This window comes from Scyliorhinus torazame, chromosome 9, assembly GCF_047496885.1.
Source record: "Scyliorhinus torazame isolate Kashiwa2021f chromosome 9, sScyTor2.1, whole genome shotgun sequence".
Taxonomy (NCBI): Eukaryota; Metazoa; Chordata; class Chondrichthyes; order Carcharhiniformes; family Scyliorhinidae; genus Scyliorhinus; species Scyliorhinus torazame.
The window spans coordinates 167,785,560-167,810,960 of NC_092715.1; the positions used below are offsets into that span (position 1 = coordinate 167,785,560).

At 50.6% G+C, this 25,401-nt stretch overlaps 1 protein-coding gene across 3 annotated transcripts in view; it reads left to right on the forward strand.

Moving 5' to 3' along the window:
- The window catches only part of lrrc2 (leucine rich repeat containing 2), a 188,793-nt gene that overhangs the window by 147,146 nt on the left and 16,246 nt on the right, over positions 1 to 25,401 (forward strand). For 2 of the 3 annotated variants that reach the window (XM_072517590.1, XM_072517591.1), the window contains exons 6-7: positions 17,377 to 17,522; positions 21,890 to 22,042. In XM_072517590.1, coding sequence (XP_072373691.1) covers positions 17,377 to 17,522; positions 21,890 to 22,042 — 299 coding nt within the window. The remainder of the gene's footprint in view (positions 1 to 17,376; positions 17,523 to 21,889; positions 22,043 to 25,401) is intronic. The other variant, XM_072517592.1, reaches the window with a different exon arrangement.

Below are 25,401 nucleotides of genomic sequence, written 5' to 3' on the forward strand. Positions count from 1 at the left end.
GTGGTCGGTGGTGGGGTTTGTTCAGAAAAATTATCAGGAAGGGATCACTTGGATCGTAGTCGGAGTCGCTGGGTGTGGGTCCTGTTGCATGGGGATAGTAGGGTGGCGTGCTGTGGCTATCATCCGAGTCACAGTCGCTGTCTCTGCTGCTGCAGTCTGTGGGCCAACCGTGGCGGAGTGTCTATTTCGGGGGTGGAGTCGAGGTCGAGTCCGTGGCTGGGCTGGACGTGGTGGGGGTTGGTCGGGTTACGTTGGCTGTGGGCGGGGTGTGGTCTGCTGCGTCAAGCATGACGTGGTGTGCGTGGTTCGACTGTGCTCCATAAACCTTCAATATGAAACCACGCAGTCTTACCATTGGGGTACTTGATTTTGTAAACGGATGGGCTTTCTTTGTCCGCAATAGAATACGGACCCGAGTATTTAGGTGACAGGAATGTGCTGGGGTTATATACAGACAGCATCACTTGCTGTCCGATATCGTACTCCGTTGCATGCATTGTCTTGTCGAAACATGCCTTGCTCTGTTTCTTTTTGGTGCCCAACTTTACTGCGGCTGCTAACTGAGCCGTTTTAACATTTGCAACTAATTGCTCCACGGCTCTCTCGTGTGTGAGGGCCGTTACTTCGGGGCTGGTCAGGTCTAAACCTAACAAGTATTCTGTCCCTTTCATGGGGCGTCCAGCCATGAGAGTGTGTGGGGTGTTACCTGTGGAGGTAGAAATAGTGTTATGCAAAAACATCAGCGCAAAAGGGAGGACTGAGTCCCAAGTGATGTTGTTCTGCTGGACCATTTTTCTGAGGGTGGTTTTTAGGGTCCGATTCATGCGCTCCTCGATACCACTCGACTGTGGGTGGTATGCAATGTAGATTTTTTGGGTGATGCCAAATATCGTGAGGACGTTCTGCATGACACGTCCCGTAAAATGGGAACCTTGGTCCGATTCAATGCTGCGGGGGAGTCCCCATCTTGTAAAGGTGGGGTGGGTTAGAATCTTGGCTGTGGTTTTTGCAGTGTTTGTGCGGGCTGGAAATGCTTCCACCCATTTTGTAAATGTGTCTATGACCACAAGTACATATTTATAGCCATTCCTGCAAGGGAGCAATGGACCTATAAAATTAATCTGGAGGTTAGTCCAGGGGCCATTAACGGGTCGGGTGTGGCTGAGTTGGGCCTTTTTGGCATATCTGTCGGGGTTATTCTGCGCACAGATAAGACAATTTTCTATGTAATGGCTTACATCTTCCTTTAAATTTGGCCACCAACAAAGCTGTTTGAGATGGGCTGTAGTCGGATCGATTCCCTGATGTCCATGACCATCATGGAACAGACAAATCAATTGGTTCCTGTCCTGTTCAGGAACCACATAACGGGTGTCCTTTAACACCACACCGTCATGTGTGGTCAGTGCATTTCTAAACCTCTCGTAGAAGGCGGAATACTTTCCTTTTACAATCTCCGTGAGATTGCTGTCCTGCTTCTGGGCCTCTACTGGATCCTCAATTCTAGTCTGTGTGACCTGAACTGCACTCACTGGCGCGCTTTCGGGGGGTTTCCAAAAATACCCATGTCTGGAACCTGCCTTAGCCAGTGCAACGGCTTTTACATTTCCAGGGGGGGGGGAACGATGGTGGCTGCTAACTTTTATGATCCCAAAAGTCCTGTTCTGGGCTTTTTCTAAAATATGGCGGAGTAATGGGGCTGAGGGGAGGGGTTTCCCATCTGCGGAAACAAATCCTCTTGCTTCCCACAGGGGCAGAAATTCCGTTAGGCTGTTACAGACATAGAGGCTGTCCGAGTATATGTCTGCTGGGCTGGGGAAGGAACCTGGGTGCTCAACTATATACGCGATGGCCGTGAGCTCTGCTGCCTGCGCGCCTAAGTGTCCGGGTAGTTTCAACGATATTTCCTCGAGGGCGCGTCCCTGCGTGTCCTCAAAATATATCCCGCAACCTGTTATGCGCTGCCCATCCAAGACTGTGGAAGATCCATCCACATAAATCTTAATGGGCTCACACGTGTCCGTGTGCGGGGGGCTCTGAGTTGAATTATCTATCTTTCTGGGGGGTGTTTTAGCGATAAAGGGGCCTGTGTTGTGGTGTGGAGAGATAATCTCACATTCATGGGGGGTTCCGGGGTACTGTAAATTGTCGGCTAAGTAGGTGTGTGTCTTTGTCCTTTTCACAGTGATGTCCCGTCCCTGCAAGAGAAGGGTCCATGTGGCTGCTCTTATTTGGCTTACTGTACCGTCCTTGAGTCGTCCGTCCAGTAAAAGTTGGGTGGGGGCGTGTTCGGTCAGAATGGTGATGGGGTTCAGTCCGGTAATATATGAAAAGTACTGGACTGCCCAGAAAACTGCGAGCAGGTGCCTCTCACAGGCTGAAAATCCCTGCTCCACAGCATCTAAAAGTCGGGAGGCGTAAGCTACGGGCCTTAACTGGTCGTGCCGTTCCTGGAGGAGCACGGCTGAAAGGGTGCGGTCTGTAGTCGCTACCTCTATGGCGTAAGGGGAAAGCGGGTCTGGAACTTGTAGTGCGGGGGCTGCTATGAGGGCCTGTTTTAAAGAGTCCACAGCATCCGTATGCTGCGGAAGCCATTCCCAGGGGGCTCCTTTCTTTAGGAGGTCTGAGAGGGGTGCTGCCTTGCTGGCGAAACCGTCAATGTGGTTTCGGCAGTAGCCAACCAGTCCTAAAAACGACCGGAGGGCTGAAACGTTCTGGGGAAGGGGCAATTTAGCAATCGAGTCAATTATTTTATGCTCGATCTCGCGTTTACCGTGCGTGATAATTGTTCCCAAATATATCACTTTTTCTTCCAAAATCTGGGCCTTTTTGGGGTTGACTTTACAACCAATTGAATGTAATAGTTCCAGGAGTTCGGACAGAAGCCCTTCTTTAGTGTCTGTCTGCAGTAGTAGATCGTCTACATACTGTACCAGACATCGGGGCGAGAAAATTTCGCTAATCCATTTGCCAGCTGTCGGTGGAAAATGGAGGGGGAGTTGTGGAATCCTTGTGGCAGGCATGTCCACGTGTACTGCTGTGCTTTAAAGGTGAAGGCAAATTTGTACTTGCACGCCTTTGCCAATGGAATGGACCAGAATCCATTACTGATGTCCAAAAACGTGAAGTAGCGGGAATTGAGTCCCTGCTTGAGCATGGTCTCGGGAGTTGTTGCTACGGTGGGGGCTGCTGCGGGGGTGACTTTGTTGAGCTCCCGATAATCAATGGTCAGTCGCCATGATCCATCGGGCTTTCTCACTGACCAAATCGGGGCATTATTAGTGGAGGCTACTGATCTAAGTACGCCCTGCTCTAATAAGCTCTCTATTACTTTTAAGATTTCTCCCTCTGCCTCTAGGGGAAATCCGTACTGTTTTGGGGGTCTAGGGTCAGGTCCTGTTACTTGTACGGAGCCAGTCATCCACCCACAGTCGTGCTTGTGGGTCGCGAATGCTGCCCTGTTCTTTTGCAGGACTGCCCTAACCTGCTTGTCCGTGCTAAGCGTGGTCGGGTTGAACCAAAATTCGCCTACGGCGCTAATTTTGTTCATATCTTCGCCTATGTTGAACGTTGCGGGGGCTCTTGCGGATTTTGCCATCTTCCAGACACACTGGTTGACTGGCAGATATTTCCGGATTTCCTCCTCCCAAATGGGACACTGTCCCACTCTACTGCTGCTGGTCGCTGCGACCGCAAATTCCTCAGGGTTCATGAGGCTCTGCATTGCCTGCATGGCCATCTTTCCTATCCGACTGCTTCTTCTAAATGTGGAACAGGGGGCTAAGGCGGTGTTGTAAATGCGGGTACGGCTTTCGCTACTTTCCGAAAATACAGACTTCCGACAGTTTTGACGCAACAAAAATCTATCAGTTTTACCTTCTAGCCCTGTTAGTTACGCATGCATACACACACTTCCGAATTATGACTATTGATCAGAACTGCTTGAACACTTGTGGTTTTCTGTTTCCAATTGGGTTTCTAATTCAAATTTCTTGGGTTCTCCCGGAGTGATTTTCCACTTCTAGATCGGGTCCCGTCAGGATGTCACCAAAATGTTGCTCGTTTTAACCTTAGTTTAATTGCTCTTATTCTGTCACCTTTGCTGTCGAGCCGGCAGGTATCTTTCTGATACCGCCACGTGGTTCAAGTCCGAGTAATGATCAATAATCCAACACACCGGACTTCCGGGTGCGGCTATGCAGAGCTAGGTCGCATATTCGGCAGCTCCTGCTTGGAACGGACTTTTGGGCTCTTTTACAGGGCCCCCACGGCATTTGTTTGACATTTCCCGGTGTGGGAAGAAGGCTGCAATATTCCCCCGACAGTGTCCCCCAGGAAGGGTATGTCTCTTGGTTGCCAGACACACGCAGAAACAGTAAAAGATTTGGCTGCAACTGCAGGATAAACAGGGCCTCTTCCAGCATGCAGGCGGGGGAAGGGCAAGCTTAAAGCTGCAAGCTGACCTGAGGGCCTGTATCAAAAGTGAATTCTAGCAGCAAAGGGAACAACTGTGAAAAGACCTCATCAAGGCCACTGAAGGGACTTCCGGTTGCGGTGATGCCTAGCTAGCCGCACGCTTCGGCGGCTCCAGCTCCGACGGACCTTCGGGCTCTTTTAAGAGCCCCAACGGGGAATTTTTCGACGACGCAACCCGGTGTGGGGCGTGTGAGGAGGGAGTCCCCCACAAACGAAGGAGGAAAAACCGGCGGCGGCGGCTGCAGCGCGAGGAATCGTCGACCAAAGGGTCAGGAAGAGAGAAGTACAAGATGGCGGCGGAGAAAGCGCAGGCGACATGGGGGCCTGAGCATGAAATTGTGAGATGGTGCGTGGAGCTGCTGAAGAGGGAGGTGCTGACCCCGTTGCTACAGGCAATTGAGGGGCTCAAGGAGACATTAAAGACCCAGGAGACAGAGCTCCGTGTGGTGGAGCAGAAGGTGACAGATATTGAGGACGAGATCCTGGGCCTGGCGGTTAAGACACAGACGCACGAGGCACTTCATAAAAAGTGTACTGAAAGGATCGAAGCCCTAGAAAATGGAGCGCGAAGGAAGAACCTTCGGATACTGGGTCTCCCTGAGGGTGTGGAAGGAGTGGACTGTGGAGCGTACACAAGTACGATGCTGAGCTCACTGATGGGTGCTGAGGCCCCTACGGGCCCCTTGGAGGTGGAGTGGGCAAATCGGATTCCGGCGAGAAGACCAAAAGCGGGAGAACCACCCAGGGCGATAATCGTGCGATTTTACCGCCTTAAGGATAGAGAAGAGGTCCTGAGATGGGCTAAAAAGGTGCGGAGTAGCAGATGGGAGAATGCAGTGGTACGGGTATACCAGGATTGGAGTGCGGAGGTGGCGAGAAGGAGGGCGAGCTTCAACCGAGCCAAAGAGGTGTTGCATAAAAGGAAGGTGAAGTTCGGGATGCTGCAGCCGGCAAGACTATGGGTCACGTATCAGGAGAGACACCATTATTTCGAGACGGCGGAGGAAGCATGGACCTTCATCAAAGAAGAGAAATTGGATCGGAACTGAGGGACTGATGCTGCAGGAAATGTTATTGTTAATGTTATGGTGGAAGTTAATTGAGAAGTAAACAGGGAAGGGGGGAGACATTGGGGAAATGTGGGCGCCGGTGAGGGGGGAAAGACGGGACATAGTTGGAGAATGGGGAAGGGGAGGGGGAGGGGAAAGGGAGCTGCGCCATAAGAGGCGGGTCAGGTAAAGGGATGTTCCCGCACCAGAAAGAATAAGGCGGGAAGACAGGCGCAAGGCGGATGGGAGTTCCCCACATGGGGGGGGCCGAGGAGTGAGCAGGAGTAGCCGGGGTCAGTTGAAGTCAGCTGACTTACGGAAGTAATATGGGGGGAGCAATCATGCTAGAAAGAGATCTAGCGGGGAGGGGGGGAGGGAGGGGGAGGGGGGGGGACAACTGGGTTGCTGCTGCGGAAATCCAAAAGGAAATGGCTAAAGAGTGGGTGGGCGGGGATGGTGTGCGACGCTGGGGGAGCGAGTGGGAGCGCGGAGGCGGGATATGGGACTGGCCTAGAGAAGGTAATGGCTAGTCGACACGGGAGGGGGGCAGGTAGCCCCCTAGTGAGGCTGATCACGTGGAACGTGAGAGGCCTGAACGGACCGATAAAAAGGGCTAGAGTGCTCGCGCATTTGAAAGGACTAAGGGCAGACGTGGTTATGCTCCAAGAGACGCACCTAAAGGTGGTGGACCAAGTTAGGCTAAGGAAAGGATGGGTGGGACAGGTGTTCCACTCAGGACTGGACGCAAAGAATAGAGGGGTGGCCATTTTGGTGGGGAAACAGGTCGCATTTGAAGCAAAGAACATCGTAGCAGATAGCGGAGGTAGATATGTAATGGTGAATGGCAGGCTGGAGGGAATGGAGGTCGTGTTGGTTAACGTGTATGCCCCAAACTGGGACGATGCGGGATTTATGAGACGGATGCTGGGGCGTATACCGGACCTGGAGGTAGGAAACTTGATTTTAGGAGGGGACTTTAATACGGTGCTGGACCCGGGGCTAGATAGATCCAGCTCAAGGACCGGAAGAAGGCCAGCAGCGGCCAAGGTACTTAAGGGGTTTATGGACCAAATGGGGGGAGTGGATCCATGGCGATTTCTTAGACCTAGGGCTAGGGAGTTTTCCTTCTTCTCCCATGTCCATAAAGTGTACTCCCGGATAGATTTTTTTGTTTTAGGAAGGTCGTTGATCTCTAGGGTGGAAGAAGCTGAGTACTCAGCCATAGCGGTTTCGGATCATGCCCCACATTGGGTGGACCTGGAATTAGGAGAGGAAAGGGAGCAGAGAACACTCTGGTGATTAGATGTGGGACTGATGGCGGATGAGGGAGTGTGTGCAAGAGTGCGGGGGTGTATTGAGAGATATCTGGAGGTCAATGACGACGGCGAGGTCCCTGTGGGAGTGGTATGGGAAGCACTAAAAGCGGTGGTCAGAGGAGAGCTGATCTCCATTGGGGCCCACAAAAGGAAAACAGAGGCCAAGGAAAGGGAAAGATTACTGGGGGAGATTTTAAGGGTGGATAGGGAATTTGCAGAGACCCCGGAGGAGGAATTGTACAGGGAGAGGAGATGACTCCAGACGGAATTTGACCTTCTGACCACCAGAAAGGCGGAGGTACTGTGGAGGAAGGCACAGGGGAGGAGGTATGAATATGGGGAAAAGGCGAGTCACCTGTTGGCTCATCAATTGCGAAAGAGGGCAGCAGCGAGGGAGATAGGAGGAATTAGAGACGAAAGGGGAGACACGGTGCGAAGGGCAGGAAAGATAAATGAGGTGTTCAAGACCTTCTATGAGGAACTGTATAGGTCTCAACCCCCAGAGGGAGAGGAGGGGATGCGGCAGTTCCTGGACCAATTGAGGTTCCCGAAAGTGGAGGAGCGGGGGGTGGTAGGCCTGGGGGCACCGATTGGGGTGGACGAGGTTATTAAGGGACTGGGAAGCATGCAAGCAGGGAAGGCCCCAGGACCAGACGGGTTCCCGGTGGAGTATTACAGAAAATATGTGGACTTGTTGGCCCCGTTGATGGTGAGGACGTTCAATGAGGCCAGGAAAGGGGGGACTCTACCCCCGACGATGTCGGAGGCGACGATATCGTTAATTTTGAAGAGGGATAAAGATCCGTTGCAGTGCGGGTCCTATAGACCCATTTCATTGTTGAACGTGGACGCCAAATTGTTGGCAAAGGTACTGGCATCGAGGATAGAGGACTGTGTCCCGGGGGTGGTGCACGAAGACCAGACAGGGTTCGTAAAAGGGAGACAACTGAATGTTAACGTGCGACGACTATTAGGGGTGATAATGATGCCCCCAGTGGAGGGGGAGGCAGAGATAGTGGCGGCAATGGACGCAGAGAAGGCATTTGATAGGGTGGAGTGGGAGTATTTATGGGAAGTGTTAAGGAGGTTTGGGTTTGGGAACGGGTTTATTAGCTGGGTTAGACTTCTTTATGGGGCTCCAACGGCAAGCGTAGTTACAGGTCGACATAGATCGGAGTATTTCCGACTATATAGGGGAACAAGACAGGGATGCCCGCTGTCTCCATTGTTGTTCGCGTTGGCAATTGAACCTCTGGCCATGGCGTTGAGAGACTCCAGGAAATGGAGAGGGGTGATTAGAGGGGGAGAAGAACACCGAGTCTCGTTATATGCGGATGACCTATTGTTATACGTGTCGGACCCAGCGGGGGGAATGATAGAGGTTATGCGAATTTTGAGGGGGTTCGGGGATTTCTCGGGGTATAGGCTAAACATGGGGAAGAGTGAATTATTTGTGATACATCCAGGGGACCAGAGTAGAGAGATAGAAGGCTTGCCTCTAAGGAAAGTGGAAAGAAACTTCCGATACCTGGGGATTCAGATCGCTAGGAGCTGGGGAACCTTGCACAGACTTAACCTGACACGGTTGGTAGAACAAATGGAGGAGGACTTCAAGAGGTGGGACATGCAGCCTCTATCGCTGGCGGGCAGGGTGCAAGCAATTAAGATGATTGTCCTCCCGAGGTTCTTATTTGTATTTCAATGTCTCCCTATACTAATCACTAAGACCTTTTTTAATAAAATAGACAGGAGCATCACGAGCTTCGTGTGGGCAGGGAAAGTTCCGAGAGTAAGGAGGGGGTTCCTTCAGCGTAGTAGGGACAGAGGAGGATTGGCACTACCGAACTTGGGCGATTACTATTGGGCCGCCAATGTGGCAATGATACGTAAATGGATGATGGAGGGTGAGGGAGCGGCGTGGAAAAGTCTGGAGAGAAAGTCCTGTAAAGGGACGAGTTTAGAGGCGCTGGTGACGGCGCCGCTACCGATCTCACCTAAAAAGTTTACCACGAACCCGGTGGTGGCGGCAACATTGAATATCTGGGGACAGTGGAGGCGACAGAGAGGGGTGCGGGGAGCCCTGGTGGGGTCCCCAATCAGGAACAACCATAGGTTCGCCCCAGGAAGAATGGATGGAGGATTTCAGAGCTGGTTCCAGTTGGGAATTAGGAGGGTGGGAGATTTATTTATAGATGGGACTTTTGCGAGCTTGGGAGCATTGGAGGAAAAGTATAAGTTGCCCCGGGGAAATTTCTTGAGATATATGCAGGTGAGGGCATTTACTAGACAACAGGTGAGGGAATTTCCATTGCTCCCGACACAGGGGATACAGGACAGGGTGCTTTCAGGGGTGTGGGTCGGAGAGGGCAAGGTGTCAGAGATTTACCGAGAGATGAGGGAAGAGGGGGAGGAGTCGGTGGGCGAACTAAAAGGAAAGTGGGAAGAAGAACTAGGGGAGGAGATAGAGGAGGGTATGTGGGCTGATGCCCTAAGCAGGGTAAATTCCTCTTCCTCATGCGCCAGGCTTAGCCTGATTCAATTTAAGGTGCTACATAGAGCACACATAACGGGAGCAAGATTGAGCAGGTTCTTTGGAGTGGAGGACAAATGTGGGAGGTGTGGCGGGAGCCCGGCAAACCACGCACATATGTTTTGGGCATGCCCGGCACTGGAAGGGTATTGGAAGGGAGTGACGGGAGTGATTTCGCGGGTGGTGAAGGCCCGGGTCAAACCAGGCTGGGGGTTAGCTCTATTTGGAGTTGCGGAAGAGCCGGGAGTGCAGGAGGCGAAAGAGGCCGACGTTGTGGCCTTTGCGTCCCTAGTAGCCCGGCGCAGGATCCTACTCATGTGGAAGGAGGCGAAACCCCCCGGACTGGAGGCCTGGGTAAATGATATGGCGGGGTTCATTAAACTGGAGCAGATAAAGTTTGCCCTGAGAGGATCGGCTCAAGGGTTCACCAGGCGGTGGCAGCCATTTCTCGACTACCTAGGGGAACGTTAGAGGGAAGACAGATGACCAGCAGCAGCAACCCAGGGGGAGGGGGGGGGGGGGGTGGGGGGGAGGGGGGGGGGGGTTTAGTTTAGGTCAAAGATAAAGGGGTTTTGTTACTTGTGGATTGTTTAAAATTTCTGTATTGTTATTGTTGCGTTTGCTTTGTAAGAGGGGAAAAATAGTTGTTTGGGAAAAAAATTTCAATAAAACATTTATAAAAAAATAAATAAAAATAATCCAACACACCGCTTAGTCAGAGTTAAATCAACGCTCATTTATTATATACAGCAATTAATACTTATACATTAATTCTACTTCTAAGCTACTTCCTACAACTAACAGGCCAATACTTAACTTTGGAAATGGCCCACCAGGTCAGAGAAACGAATGGCCTTTCGTATGGGTTCTGAGCCTGCGGGATTCAAAGCTGGTACAGGTCGATAGTCAGGAGTGTCTATCTTGTAGCGATCGTTGGAGTAAGACTTACGATTCTAGCGGTGTTTGTAGAAGGTCAGCAGAAGGGTCTCGAAGGGTGCGGAGAGGAGAAGAAGGGTCGATTTGAACTTGGCCCCTATTCTTATAGTCCCCAGGGGCTTCCCGCCTCTCGGGGCGGACCTTGTACCTGGTTCCAAGTGATTGTCAGGTCCCACAATCTCAAATCGCAGTGTCGCTTTAAATGACTTATTGGAAACTCCGAGTTGGCATGAGCCACTGGCAGCTATGGCATTGCCATTGTAGTCAAGGAGCTGGCAGGCCGGTGGAAGAATGCTTGGTCTGGCGCGGATGGTGTCGAGATCGGATTTGGAGATGAGGTTCGCTGATGCGCCGGTGTCCATTTTGAACTGGATGCGAGCCTTGTTGACTGGGAGGACAGCACACCACTCGTCGTCGGGATCCACGCTGAGGATCGGGAGGTGCGTCGCTGTCTTGGAGAAAGGCAGCGCATGCTTCGTCATGATGCCCACCTGGTATGGAGATTTGAGGCACGCAGCACCAGGATCTGTTGGGCTGTCGGGGTCGGAGTCTGGCATGGCCTGCTGTATTGAACGGACGCTTCTGCGCCGCGGCTGGGATCGCTGGATGCTGGGCAGTGGAGCAGATCTGCAAAGGGCTGCGTAGTGGCCAAGCTTGCCACACTGTAGACACCATCGTGATTTTGCCGGACATTTCCACTTTAAATGGGCGGAGCCACAATTCGGACACGTCATGACGCCAATGTCAGCGCATTCCGTGTGCCATCGCGCATGCGCAGTCGAACGACGTACGCACCTGCGCAGTCTAGTCGTCGGTCTCGCCGTCCCCTCGGTCGTGGCGCGCATGTGCAGGGGCCCGGGAAAAACGCGCGGAATGGCCACTCTAGTCGATACTTAGGCCCTGCATTTGTGCGATGGCCTGCACCCGTTCTGCCTCGTGGGAGGTTAGCTTTGCCGTTTCTGCCGCCCTGATGTGGGAGTACCGATTGTTAGCATGTTCGTGGAGAACGCACGTTTCGATGGCGATGGCGAGGGTGAGCTGCTTGACTTTCAGGAGCTGCTGGCGAAGGGAATTGGAGTGGACCCAGAAAACGATCTGATCCCGGATCATGGAATCAGCCGTTGAGTTATAGTTACATGACTGCGCGAGGATGCGGAGATGGGTCAGAAAGGATTGAAAAGATTAATTCTTACCCTGAAGTCTCTGCTGGAAAACATACCGTTCAAAGCTCTCATTCATCTCAATGTCGCAGTGGCTGTCGAACTTCAGTAGGACTGTTTTAAATTTTGTCTTGTCTTCGCCTTCAGCGAATGTAAGGGAGTTGTAGATGTGGATGGCGTGGTCCCCGGCTGTGGAGAGGAATAGTGCGATTTTCCTGGCGTCCGATGCGGCCTCAAGGTCGGTGGCTTCGAGATAGAGTTAGAACTTTTGTTTGAAGATCCTCCAATTTGCACCGAGGTTGCCGGCGATGCGGAGCTGCGGAGGAGGGCGGATGTTTTCCATGTCACCGGATGGCTGTTTGCTGGTCAGCGCTGATTCCCTCAAGGTCGGTCCGTCACATTTTCAGCATCACTCAGCTGGTACCATGATGTGTTGGGTAGGCTGGGTCGAGGTGAACTGCACTTGATGCAGTGTAGCGAGAGACAGACCTCCAACAGTTGATAAAATGCAACATGATTTTATTTAACATCCAAACTATTATACATGTTCAACTGTGGGTTGACACTATGCTGACTTGACTGGAGACCTGACACTAGCCTGACCAGACTAACCTAGCTACCACATGGTGTAGGCACTGGCTAGCTCACGAGCTCTGACTGTCTCAGAGGCTGGATCCCGAGAGAGTGGGAAAACCGGTGCCCTCTGGCTTTATAGTCGTCGTATCCTGTCTGGTGATTGGCTGCTCTGTTCTGTGTGCTTACTGGTCATCCTGTGTGTCAATCACTGCCTGGCTGCACTCCATTGTATACATAGATGTATATTATGAGAGCCAGAACTATTAGCCATATCACACAGTCAATGTCCATGGCAAGCAGCAATTGTTAACAATGGCATTACAGTGCCTCAGTGATTGACGCATTACTGAAGTCCTTATGAGGGTTGAGATGCCCATGCATTAATTTCATATTCAGCCTGCCTCGCTTCAGCCACTGGGCTCTTACCTTCCTCCAAGGCGCCAGCCTCTTTGCAATGAGGACCTCCATTCCCGCTCAGACTCAAGCTCCAGGACTCCCAGCTCAAGACTGGTGAGGATTGCTGGGTTTGTCAACCCACCACCAGTGGCAGATCTCTCAGAGTTATTATGGCTACATTTCTCCTGTAAGTAAGTGCAGAGCTCCATTGAGTTCTCCACCCTCCACCTCCAACACCATGCCATGCTGCCCTCCTCCACCTTTCACCTCTGCGAGGCATGTAATGTTCTCAACCCCTTTGAACACTTAACACTTTGATTGACCCAGGGCTTTAGATCTTCTCTACAGCTTTAACACACATGGGTAGAGGTGTTTTCTGAGACTCCCTGATTCCCACACAATTGCGTACAACTATGGACAGGCACCCTTTCTCAGTGCCCTCACTGGACAATGCCAACTCAGAACTCACCTTTGCCAAGTGGAGAAGATCATTGAACCTTTTCTGGCACTGTATCCTTGTGTACCAGACCAGGTCAGGCCCACTTACCTCAGTTGCTACCTCTGCCCAGGCCTTCTTGGTTAGGTGGGGTGACCTCCTCCTTCCATCCCTTGGCATGAGGATGTCCCTCCTGGCTGTCACCACCTCCACAAAGATTCGGGGGCTTACTGCCCACTGGAAGTGCACTCCCGTCTGCAGTCTCTTCCTGGTGCTGTAGCCGGCATAATGCAGACTTCCTTCAGCCTGCTCTGTTGTCTTCACCAGCCTCTGACAGCTGCCTTTAAACTTTGCACTGGGCAACCATTGAACCCGGCGCCCACATGTGCCCCACCCCGGCCTCATTGGCCCTATCCAGCCATGTCTCATGCTGGCTATACTTAAATGGCCAGTCAGAGAAATATCTCAATTGATAATGAATCTCGAGTGAGACCAGAAAACATTGCCACTTCTGGCCCTGCCCGCCCTGCGTGCACTTCGCACGCAGAATTCAGGCCCATGTCAACAGTTCCCTCTTCAAAAATTTCCAGGAAGTTAATCTCAGTAATGGTAACCATTAAACTATCATTGATTGTTGTAAAAAAACATCCGGTTCACTAATGTCCTTTAGGGAAGGAAATCTGCAGTTGGTGGTAAAGTAGCTAGAGCTGCTGTCTCACAGCTCCAAGGACCAGGATTCAATTCCGGCCTTAGGTGACTACCTATGTGGTGTTCACGTTTTCTCCCCATGTCTGCAGGCATTCCGGTTTCCTCCCACAGTCCAAGATCTGCAGGGTAGGTGGATTGGCCATTCCAAATTTCCCCTTATTGTATAGGGATGTACAAGTTAGATAGGGTTACAGGGATAGGATAGGGGAGTGGGCTTATGGAGATAGGGTTGTCTTCCATAAATCATAGAATTTCTAGTGTAGAAGGAGGCCATTCAGCCCAATGAGTCTGCACCAACCCTCTGAACGGGTACCCCATCTAGGGTCAGGGCCCCACCCTATACCCTTAACCCAGTAACCTTACCTAACCTTTTGGAGACTAAGGGGCAATTGATTATGGAAAATCCACCTAACCTACACACCTTTGGACTGTGGGAGGAAACCGGAGCACCCAGAGGAACTCCACACAGACAGTCACCCGAGGCCGGAATTGAACCTGGGTGAATGCAAAGGTCACTGCAGAGTCGATGGGCTGAATGGCCTCCTTCTGCACTGCAGAGATTCTGGGCGTGATCCACCGGCCGAGTTGTGCTCTCCCTTAAGCGCAGTACAGCTGGTGAGTGCGAGGAGAGCCCTCTTGCAGGCTTCCCGACAGTCTTCATGCCTCATGGGGTCCACCCAAGTCCCGCGAGGCATCAGAGTCTGAATCCCGCCCACAAGAGGTGGGACCAAACAGCGTGCGGCGAAGCTGGTTTTAAACCGACTTCGGCGAACTTACCCAGTATCCACCGGCCTCCCTTGATTCTCCGGCCTCCCCAGTGAGGTTGTAGCTGAGAACTGTTCAGCACTGGTACACAAATGCATGGGCCAGGCGGAATGACACTCGGGGGAGGGGGGTCTCCCGGGCTATCGGAGACCCCTGGGTAGTCAGGGTCAGTGCAGGGTGACACCTTGGCCCTCCCCCTGGAATGCGGGCACCTTGGCACTGCCTTGCACCTTGGCGCTGCCACCTTGGTGTCAGGGTGGCACTGCGAAGGGTCAGGGGCCGAGGGGGGGACCATGCCCATGAAATGAAGGTGGAGGGTTTTTTTTTAGGGTGGGGGTGTGCAGGGCAGGTAAATAGGAGCCTCGTGGAAATTGGGGGGCTGCCGAGTAGGGTATTGGAAGAGAGGGTGTTTAGGGGGGCCTGAAGAGGAGTACCGTATAGCCGAGTGTCCTCACTAGGGGAGTATGGGGTAGTGCCCATGTGTGTGTGTGTGGGGGGGGGGAGCAGGGCATTGCCCATGGGTGGGGGATGTGGGGGCCCACAAGCTCACTGAGTAATCAGGGCACCCGATCTGTGAGTTCATCTCCCCAGTGCTAAAATAAATTCTGGGCTGGATTCTCCATTTCTGTGACTAAGTGTTGCCTTTGGCGTTTTACGACGGAAAAATCGGCGCCGAACTCTCACCCATCCTGCGGCAGGTTAGGGGCTGGCAGCCTTGCCGAGTAAAACTCCCGGCTCACACATCAAAAACGGATGGAGAATGGCCGTGTCCATAGCCACGCATGCGCATGGCAACGACCTGCACCGGTCGCATCGGAGAACATGGCACCATCCATGCTCGGACTCAACCTGCCAAATACTGCCTCCCTAGCCACCTCCTGACCACCCCCCACCAGTCCCCCAGCCCTCGCGGAAGCCCCCCCCCCGCCCCCACCTGGCCAACAGCACGGTTTCCGGACGACTGTGGTGGCACTGGACATAGTCCGCAGCCACCAAGCCGGGTTCCCGACTGCTGAGACCACAAGTGATTTCCATCGGGAAATCGGCCCATTGGCGGCGGTGAATGGTGGAGGCCCTAGAGAATAGAGGGCCAGGCTCACTAATGATATGCCAATGGTGCTTAAATGCCACCCAGCGAGCGACGCATTTATGCCATTTTCGGGGTGCAGAGGATCCCGATTTGGCGTCAAACTGGCACCTACAGTGATTCTGGCATCGGAGGCTATTCTCCGCACAATCGCGTCTTGCGATTTCAACATCGGACAGCAATGAATCCAGCAGTAAGTGTTGAAGCCAGCGCAGAATTCATGCTGTTCAACGACAGCAAAACTGGCACAGCACCTGGTCCGATTATTGTTAAGGGCAGGCACCGTCGCCATGTGGAACACATTCAATTCTAATGAGAAACGGTGCGAGATTCGCCAGGTCCGAGATTGACACTCAGGAAGCCAGCAAGCTGCAGTCTTCACTCCCCAAACACATCGCAAGATTCACCGACGTCAATCTGGAAACTTTACTGGACTTGGTGGAGGAGAGGCGGATGACTCTGTACTCTGGACCGGGAAGGAGGCTACCAGCAATCACTGTGCCTGTGCGCAGGTGGAAGAGGCGGTCAACGCGTGTCCGGGCCGGCCAGCAGTGCCAGAAGGAACTGCACGACCGCCTCAGGGCAGCCAGGGTGAGTAGGCAACACTGTGCCCCTGGCACCAACCCCTGTCCCACACATCCGTAATCCCACCCCCCACCCCCACCCGAAGGGCGGCTGAACCCCCACGCTGCACCGCACACCAGAACCCACACTGGCCACAAGGCCGGGTGCCCCGGCCACTGACGCCACCAACTACCCACCCCCTGGGCTGCATGCATCATATCTAACACTGTCGTTTTCCATTTGCCCCCCCTCCCAGGAGAAGGCCGCCCATGATAGAATGAATAAGGGCGCGATCGTCCGGCCACGTTGCACCTGAAAAGCAGCTCGCACAGGACACACGTGGCTAAACGCGCTCACTTGGGGACTTTGTTCCCTTTTGGGAAGGTCGTGCCCTAAGTGTCATTGAATAGCGGTGGGGAACTCCCCGACAGAGTCAGTGCAAACTCCCTGAAAAACCCGCCACAAATGAACCTAGAAATTTTTCCAGAGAATCGCGCCCCCTATGATTTGCAGTTCTCCAGTTCTCTGGCACCACACCTGAGTCTAGACCGGGAAACTATGGCCAAAATATTTGCACTTTCACTTCCCTCAGTATCCTTGGATACATTTCAGCCCGTCATTGTGCCTCTTCAACTTCAGGGAGTCTATGCAATACCTCCTGCTTATTACTTTCAAACCCTTCCCCCCTTCCAGTGCACCAGCTCGCACCACCAAGCTGCTGTAATGGTGACAGCTGGTCAAATTGCAAAAAGCAACACTGCCACTATTTTGTTCAAATAAATGAATAGGGAGCTTCTTCACAACCAGAGACTAATTAAATAAATATTCTTGGATTGTGCCTATGAAATAGCAAAAGAAAGTGGTCATGGCTAATTATAGAAATTGCATTCAGTGGTAAACAAGAGGTAAAATCAAAATGGAAACGCCTGATCAACGTCGGAAAAATAGCAGGTTTCAGAATCAGGTCCTACCAGAGGCTAACATTCTAAACCATGTGACAGTCTCTATGATTGATGTGTGGTCCTTTTCTGTATTGTCGCACATCTTTCTGATCACTTCCTATATTGATATCACTGATATCAGAAATGTTAGGCTGAATGTTACGCCGGCGGGATTTTAAAGTCCTGCCAAAGCCAACGGTTTCCTGAACGGCTTGCCACGTTTTACGGCCCTGCCTCTGCTGTGATGTTGCCAAAACGTTCTGCTCTTTGCGCGGGAGGGTAACGGGACAGGTCTAACACCTATGCTGGCCCTAATGAGATTAGAAAAAGGAGCAAAGGACTAAGTGGTTAATTTCAACCATATATGGGAAGTAGAAGGCCTCAGCTATGTTTGCAGTGCGCAAACAAAACAATTTGAATTTTGTTTGTGTTTCAGCTACGTGATCTGCAAAACCTCAGCTGCTTGGATCTGTCCTCAAACCAGTTTCTGAGCATGCCTATCTGTGTGCTTCGAATGTCAAACCTCAAGAATCTAGACATCAGCAACAATAAACTGAAAGACCTGCCTCAGGATCTGGACAGGTAACTGCCTGATTAACAAGAGAAAGAATTGTGCAAAACCTGAAGTGGCCAAAATTAGTGTATTTTTAAAAATTATTCATTCATGAGATGTGGGTATTGCTGGCAAATTCTGCATTTATAGTTCATCATTAGTTACCCTTGGGAAGGTGGTGGTGAGAGACCTTGAACCGTTGCAGTCCTTGTGGTGCAGGTACTTTTAATGGACATTGTTACGACCCCCGACGGGGACAGAACTTATAATGCATCTGATTTCCCTCCTGCCCCTCAGAGTATGAGTTACCCAGGTGACTAGGGGGCGGAGCTTCCTCCCAATTGGAGGAACTCCCTCAGGATGTAAACCCCAACCTGCGAAGGTGACCCTGTGGGGAATGGAGAAGAGTGATTGTTGTATCTAGTGTGAGAATAAAGAGAGTCGTATTCTGTCAGCCTGACCTCTTGTGGAGTCCTTGCCACCATCAACAACAGACATATGCCATGTTTTGTAACAGAAAGTGGATGAGAGAAAGCGCATGTCACAGCTTGGCCTGCACCTTTGATCCTTGGATTCAAACTAATGGGATGAAAGTTTTTCCAGCCAATGTCAAGAGTTCTAAGTAAAATGTATTTTCAGACACAATTCAGTCCTTCTAAGACTCTGGTTCGATATATTATGGAGTCCTGAAGCCTACAGAATGACCTATGTGGAAAGTACTCTGTAAAAGAGCCAAAAATGCCTCCAGCAATTGGACTTTATGCACAGGTTGTGCACTAGGCTCAAAGAACAAAGAACCGTACAGCACAAGAACAGGACTTTCGACCCTCCACGCCTGCGGCAATCATGATGCCTGTCTAAACTAACACCTTCTGCACTTCTGGGTCCAGATTCCTCTATTCCCATCTTATTCATGTATTCGTCAAGATGACGTTTAAGTGCCGTTATCATATTTGCTTTCCCCAACAGCATATTCCAGACACTCACCACCCTCTGTGTAAAACACTTGCCTCATTAATCTCCTCTAAACTTTCCCCTTTGCACCTTAAACCTTTCTCATTAGAGATCAGTTCTTATGCAAAAAGGCAGAGGACCCCATCATTATGGAGTACTGTATGGCTATAATATGAACTGCAATACAAGAATTTTCCCTTCAGATGGTTTTTTTGCTCATAAAGGTACATTACTGAGGTTAATAGGGTGCTGTTAATCACGGTGTTTTACCTTTGGATCCAAATTCAAACCGGACTGCTAGACTGAAGGCTTCCTCTAAAGGTTCTCTATGAAATTAGTCTGGGTTACTCTCAATCCTGTTCCCAGAAGAACTATGATGGCCGTGATCTACTTGCTGTGTAGGGAGAGATGGTGGCATAGTGATGTTGTCATTGGATTAGTAATCAAAGAACAAAGAAAAGTACAGCACAGGAACAGGCCCTTCGGCCCTCCAAGCCTGTACCGACCATGCTGCCCGACTAAACTACCATCTTCTACCATCTAAGGGGCTGTTTAGCACAGGGCTAAATTGCTGGCTTTGAAAGCAGACCAAGGCAGGCCAGCAGCACGGTTGAATTCCCGTAACAGCCTCCCCGAACAGGCGCCGGAATGTGGCGACTAGGGGCTTTTCACAATAACTTCATTTGAAGCCTACTTGTGACAATAAGCGATTTGCATTTGCATTTGCATTTCTACACTTCCTGGGTCCGTATCCCTCTATTCCCATCCTGTTCATGTATTTGTCAAGATGCCCCTTAAATGTCACTATCGTCCCTGCTTCCACCACCTCCTCCGGCAGCAAGTTCCAGGCACCCACTACCCTCTGTGTAAAAACCTGCCTCGTGCATCTACTCTAAACCTTGCCCCTCGCACCTTAAACCTATGCCCCCTAGTAATTGACCCCTCTACCCTGGGGAAAAGCCTCTGACTATCCACTCAGTCTATGCCCCTCATAATTTTGTAGACCTCTATCAGGTCGCCCCTCAATCTCCGTCGTTCCAGTGAGAACAAATTGAGTTTATTCAACCACTCCTCATAGCTAATGCCCTCCATATCAGGCAATATCCTGTTAAATCTCTTTTGCACCCTCTCTAAAGCCTCCACATCCTTCTGGTATTGTGGCGACCAGAATTGAACACTATACTCCAAGTGTGGCCTAACTAAGGTTCGAGACAGCTGCAACATGACTTGCCAATTCTTATACTCAATGCCCCGGCCAATGAAGGCAAGCATGCCGTATGACTTCTTGACTACTTTCTCCACTCCTCAGGTGAAGGAGCAGCGCTCCGAAAGCTAGTGACATCGAAACAAACCTGTTGGACTTTAACCTGGTGTTGTAAGACTTCTTACTCTATCAAGTTAGCGAGACACGACCTCCCCTTCGCAAAACCATGCTGCCTCTCACTAATACGTCCATTTGCTTCCAAATGGGAGTAGATCCTGTCACGAAGAATTCTCTCCAGTAATTTCCCTACCACTGACGTAAGGCTCACCGGCCTGTAGTTCCCTGGATTATCCTTGCTACCCTTCTTAAACAAAGGAACAACATTGGCTATTCTCCAGTCCTCCGGGACATCACCTGAAGACAGTGAGGATCCAAAGATTTCTGTCAAGGCCTCAGCAATTTCCTCTCTAGCCTCCTTCAGTATTCTGGGGTAGATCCCATCAGGCCCTTATCTACCTTAATATTTTTCAAGACGCCCAACACCTCGTCTTTTTGGATCTCAATGTGACCCAGGCTATCTACACACCCTTCTCCAGACTCAACATCCACCAATTCCTTCTCTTTGGTGAATACTGATGCAAAGTATTCATTTAGTACCTCGCCCATTTCCTCTGGCTCCACACATAGATTCCCTTGCCTATCCTTCAGTGGGCCAACCCTTTCCCTTGCTACCCACTTGCTTTTTATGTACATGTAAAAAGCCTTGGGATTTTCCTTAACCCTATTTGCCAATGACTTTTCGTGACCCCTTCTAGCCCTCCTGACTCCTTGCTTAAGTTCCTTTCTACTTTCCTTATATTCCACACAGGCTTCGTCTGTTCCCAGCCTTCTTGCCCTGCCAAATGCCTCCTTTTTCTTTTTGACGAGGCCTACAATATCTCTCGTTATCGTTCCCGAAATTTGCCGTATTTATCCTTCTTCCTCACAGGAACATGCCGATCCTGAATTCCTTTCAACTGAGACCCAGGGTAATTCTCTGGGGACCTGGGTTCGAATCCCACCACAACAGATATTGAAATTTGAATTCAATAAAAATCTGGAATTAAAGATCTAAAGATGACCATGAAACCATTGCCGATTGTAGTGAAACCCCATCTGGTTCACTAATGTCCTTCAGGGAAGAAAATCTGCCGTCCTGACCCGGTCTGGCTTACATGCGACTCCAGACCCACACAGTGATGAGGTTGACTCTTAACTGGACCCCCCCCCCCACTGAACTGGACCCCCCCCCCCACTGAAATGCCCTAGCAAGTCAGTTACTTCAAGGGCAATTAAGGATGGACAACAAATTCTGGCCCAGCCAGGAATGCCCACATCCTGAATAAAAGAAAAGGAAGGCAGTGTGCCTGGTAGATGCTGGGAGATTGGGGCGGCATTTAACTATTTAGTTACTGTTTCTGCCTGTTTCATTTGGAGTGCTAATTTCCTATTTTGAAGTACACTGAGTGGGAAAAGTCCCAGATATCTATCACCCTTCATGTGAAAAGTATGTCCTGATTTTGCTCCTGAATGGTCTTGCTCTAATTTTAGGATTATTTCCCCTAACCCTTGAAGAAATTGTTTCTCCATACCTAGGTGTTACTTCATTGGGAACTCCACCCTTGCGTCCATCACATCCCTTGCTTGGGTCAGAAAGCACAAAGTATAACAAGTATATGCTATAAGCGTTTCTTGCTGAGATCTTTCTCTGGAGATACGGCAGCATGGTAGCACAAGTGGATAGCACTGTGGCTTCACAGCGCCAGGGTCCCAGGTTCGATTCCCTGCTGGTCACTGTCTGTGCAGAGTCTGCACGTTCTCCCCGTGTCTGCGTGGGTTTCCTCCGGGTGTTCCGGTTTCCTCCCACAGTCCAAAGACATGCAGGTTAGGTGGATTGGCCATGATAAATTGTCCTTAGTGACTAAAAAAAGGTTAGGAGGGGTTATTGGATTGCGGGGATAGGGTGGAAGTGAGGGCTCAAGTGGGTCGGTGCAGACTCGATAGGCCCAATGGCCTCCTTCTGCACTGTATGTTCTATGTCTATACCACGAGTCACCACATATTGCTACTGTAATAGAACTGCATAATCGGCCTCAAAATCTTTAGTGCAAAAATACTGAAAAAAACAGCCATTTTTTTAATAGGACAAATTTTTAAAAAAGTATTTTAAATATTGTGTGCTATTCTTATAATTTACAGACTTAGTGAGCTTGAGTCCCTGTTCCTTCAGAAGAACAAGCTGATCTATCTGCCCAAAGTCTTGTGCAGATTGATTAAACTAAAGATGCTAGTTGTCAGTGGCAATGACATAAAGAACTTACCAACGTCTCTGACGACTGACCCCAATCTAAAGTAAGTGCTGCAACATAATCTTTCCTTTTTCCATTTTTATAAATATTTAGATCTCTGTCTCTCCTTTTAAGCCCTGTTTTTGCTTCATAGACCACCTTGTTCTTTCACCGCAAAAGCTGGTTCTTTCACAATGTCCTTAATGCCACTGCATAACTGACTCAAAAAACTGTTATTTTCCGTGGTGGATTATGGGACCAGTTCTAATCGCACACTCTTACCAACTTCTTAAACATTCTAATTGTCCATTCAGTGTCAAGATTCTGACTGACAAAACGTACCTGGTGTCTGTCTAAGCTGAGATTTAAACTCTTGGCTCAGTATTGCTATAAGGCCACTCCCACATGTTAATTATTAACAGAATGTCCACTGGTGCACATGAATGAACAACACTGACTAAATGTACAGCGCTTATAGCAGTTGTGCTGGGAAAATGTGAGATACTAGAGCAGCATGGACTAGGGACCACGGTCCAATCTTAGTAAAAACAGGTGTATCCATGAAACAACATCACTTTGGACTTACAGAGCATCTTTAACATGGCACAATAGCCCCAAAACTGGAAAGGGGATGAACTCCAACCAGGAGGGGGAGAAGAGTTCGAAAAGTTGATCGACGGAGTAGCAAGTAGATTTTGAGAAGGCTGTTGAAGGAGAGATGTATCTAAAAAGAGGGCTTGGAAGGAGAGGTATATAGAGGTGATAGCTAATGGCTCTGAATCTAACACTCGAGTTACACAGTAAGCCAAAGAAAACAGAATGAAAGGGGCAGCATGGTGGCACAGTGGTTAGCACTGCTGCCTCACAGCGCCAGGGACTAGGGTTCGATTCCAGTCTTGGGTAACTATCTGTGCCTCGTGTCATAGAATCTCCACCCTATCCCCGTAACCCAGCAAGCCCACCTAACCTTTTTGGACACTAAGGGCAAATTATCATGGCCAATCCACCTAACCTGCACATCTTTGGTCTGTGGGAGGAAACCGGAACACCCTGAGGAAACCCACGCAGTAACACAAGCCGGGAATCAAACCTGGGACCCTGGAGCTGTGAAGCAACTGTGCTAACCACTGTGCTACAGTGCTGCCCGCGTGGGTTTCCTGTGAGATGATCCAGTGTCTTCCCACAGTGTAAAGATATGCAAGTTAGGTGGATTGGCCATGCTAAATTGCCCCTTAGTGTCCGCAATTGTGCAGGTTAGGTGCGGTTACCAGGATAGGATAGGGGAGTGAGACTAGGTAGATTGCTCTTTCAGACCGTCTGCCCAGACTTGATGGGCTGAATGGCCTCCTTCTGCACTGTAGGAATTTTGTGTTTTATATGTTGGGGCATTAAACGTGTGAAGGTTTTACTGGATGGGCTTTTGCAGTAATTTGAGACTGAAGGTACAGTAGTTAACACCAATATAAATTAACAAACCGTTGTTTTAAGAGTTATCTTAGATGTTGTAGCTCGTCAGCCAAATAGATTTATCACTTTCTTTCAGTTTATTGTTTTGTTTGGCCTTCTGTATTCCATAAAAACTTTGATAAAATAATTTATCAAACTTTTCTTTGCTCTTACTGCCTTTGTTCCAAAACAGAGAAAAATGTCTCATAAAACATTTGCTATGATTCCCTTATAGACCGAGATAATTTTAAAAAGAGATTTGAATTTTCAGTGAGCAACACACAAGATCACACAACAATATTTCAGGTTTGAAGACTTTTACTGTAGCAAACAAACCAAAATGTAGATTGATCAAACATTACTTAGTAGGTTACAAATACATTAAACAACAGAAAAAATGTCTCCCTTAATTTCTTTAAATGATCACAAACTCCATGCCACATTTATATAATGCACCACACTCTGTATATGGTGGACTCCAGGAACCAGCCCAAGTGTTTATTGTGTTGTACAATTCCACCCCCCCCTGATGGTGCTGCACTCTCCCCCCCCCCCCCGCCCCCCCCCCCCCCCACAGCCCCTTACTCCCGACCTACCACCCCACCCCCTCCCCCGCACCCCCAGTGTCCTCAGTGATCCTCGATGTGCTTTGCCCTTCTAGCTCTAACCACTACGTCTAGGTGTTTCCCCAGGATGCACATCTGAGGTGGAGGCAGCCAGCTGCTTACCTCGTCCCGTGGTCTTCGATGCCCCTGGCAGGTGTCCTCTGGGGGCTCTGAGGCCGGACGGCCACGGCTCATTTGTCGGCGGGACATGCACATCCATGCCGCCCTGTCCCATGTGTTGGCTGAGAGACGCAGCCTCATCAGAGGCGTGGACCGCTGGGGAGCTGATGGCCACAGTCGCTACTCCATGGGACAGGTCCGGGTTGGCACCCAGTGCCCCCTCCTGCAGCTCAGTGCCCAGAGGGCCCTAAGAATCACCTTGGGATGGAGGGGCAGTTGGTTTGAGCCCTGGCTGCCCCTGCATCATCTGACTCTGCCAGCCCAGGTGGTTCCCCATGGTCTGCACCATCATGTCGATGCCCTCGGTGATGCTCCTCAGTGACTGGGCCATGCTCTGCAGTCTCCTCAGTAATCCCCACCTGCGACTGGGACAAGCTCCGCAGCGCCTCGGCTGTTCCCATTTGAGAGGGGGTCATGTGCCGCTGAACCTCGTCAAAGTCAGACTGCTCCTGGGTGACATCCCCCAGCGAGTCGGACATTCTTTTCTGTTATTTGGGCTCCGCCTTAGGCCCTTTCTTCCACCGTAGATGTTGTAATCTATCTTTTGTCTTGTTTTTGGTGTTGTTGCCCCTATGGCTTTGAGGGGGGGCCCTCTGGTCCCCTTTGCTCTTTCCCTGTGTTCCCTCCTGGCATTTCCCTGTGTTCTTCCCTTGCTGCACACCCCTTGTTCCTGACTGCTTTGTATGCTCCTTTTGGCTCCTATTGGTCCTCTGCCCCACTCCCTTCCTATCCCCTATTGGCTTTGAACAGATCTTGGGACAGGCCCAGATGAATGGCCCCCACGCTTTGTGGAAGCCTTTGTCCGACCCTTGGATGGTGTATTTGATCTTCCAACAGGTCTGCCAGCCAGTCCGCAGCTGTGGATGGTGCTGCTGATCACCAGCAGAGCTGGATTGTTTGGCGAGCTATTGGAGAAGCAAAAGCAGAAACTTCCGGGTGCGGCTATGCCGAGGTAGGTCGCACGTTCGGCAGCTCCCGCTGGGAATGGACTTTTGGGCTCTCCAGAGGGGTCCCAACGGCAATTGTTCGATGGCTTCCAGTGTGGGAAGGTGACAGCAAGGTCCCCCCGACATTATATGGATTGGACCAGGAGTGGAGCGGTTAAAAAAGTGATCTTGGGGCAGCAGAAAGTGCGAGGGAGGAAGAGCAAGATGGCGGCGGGTGGAGACCAAGCAGCATGGGTGCAGTGGTC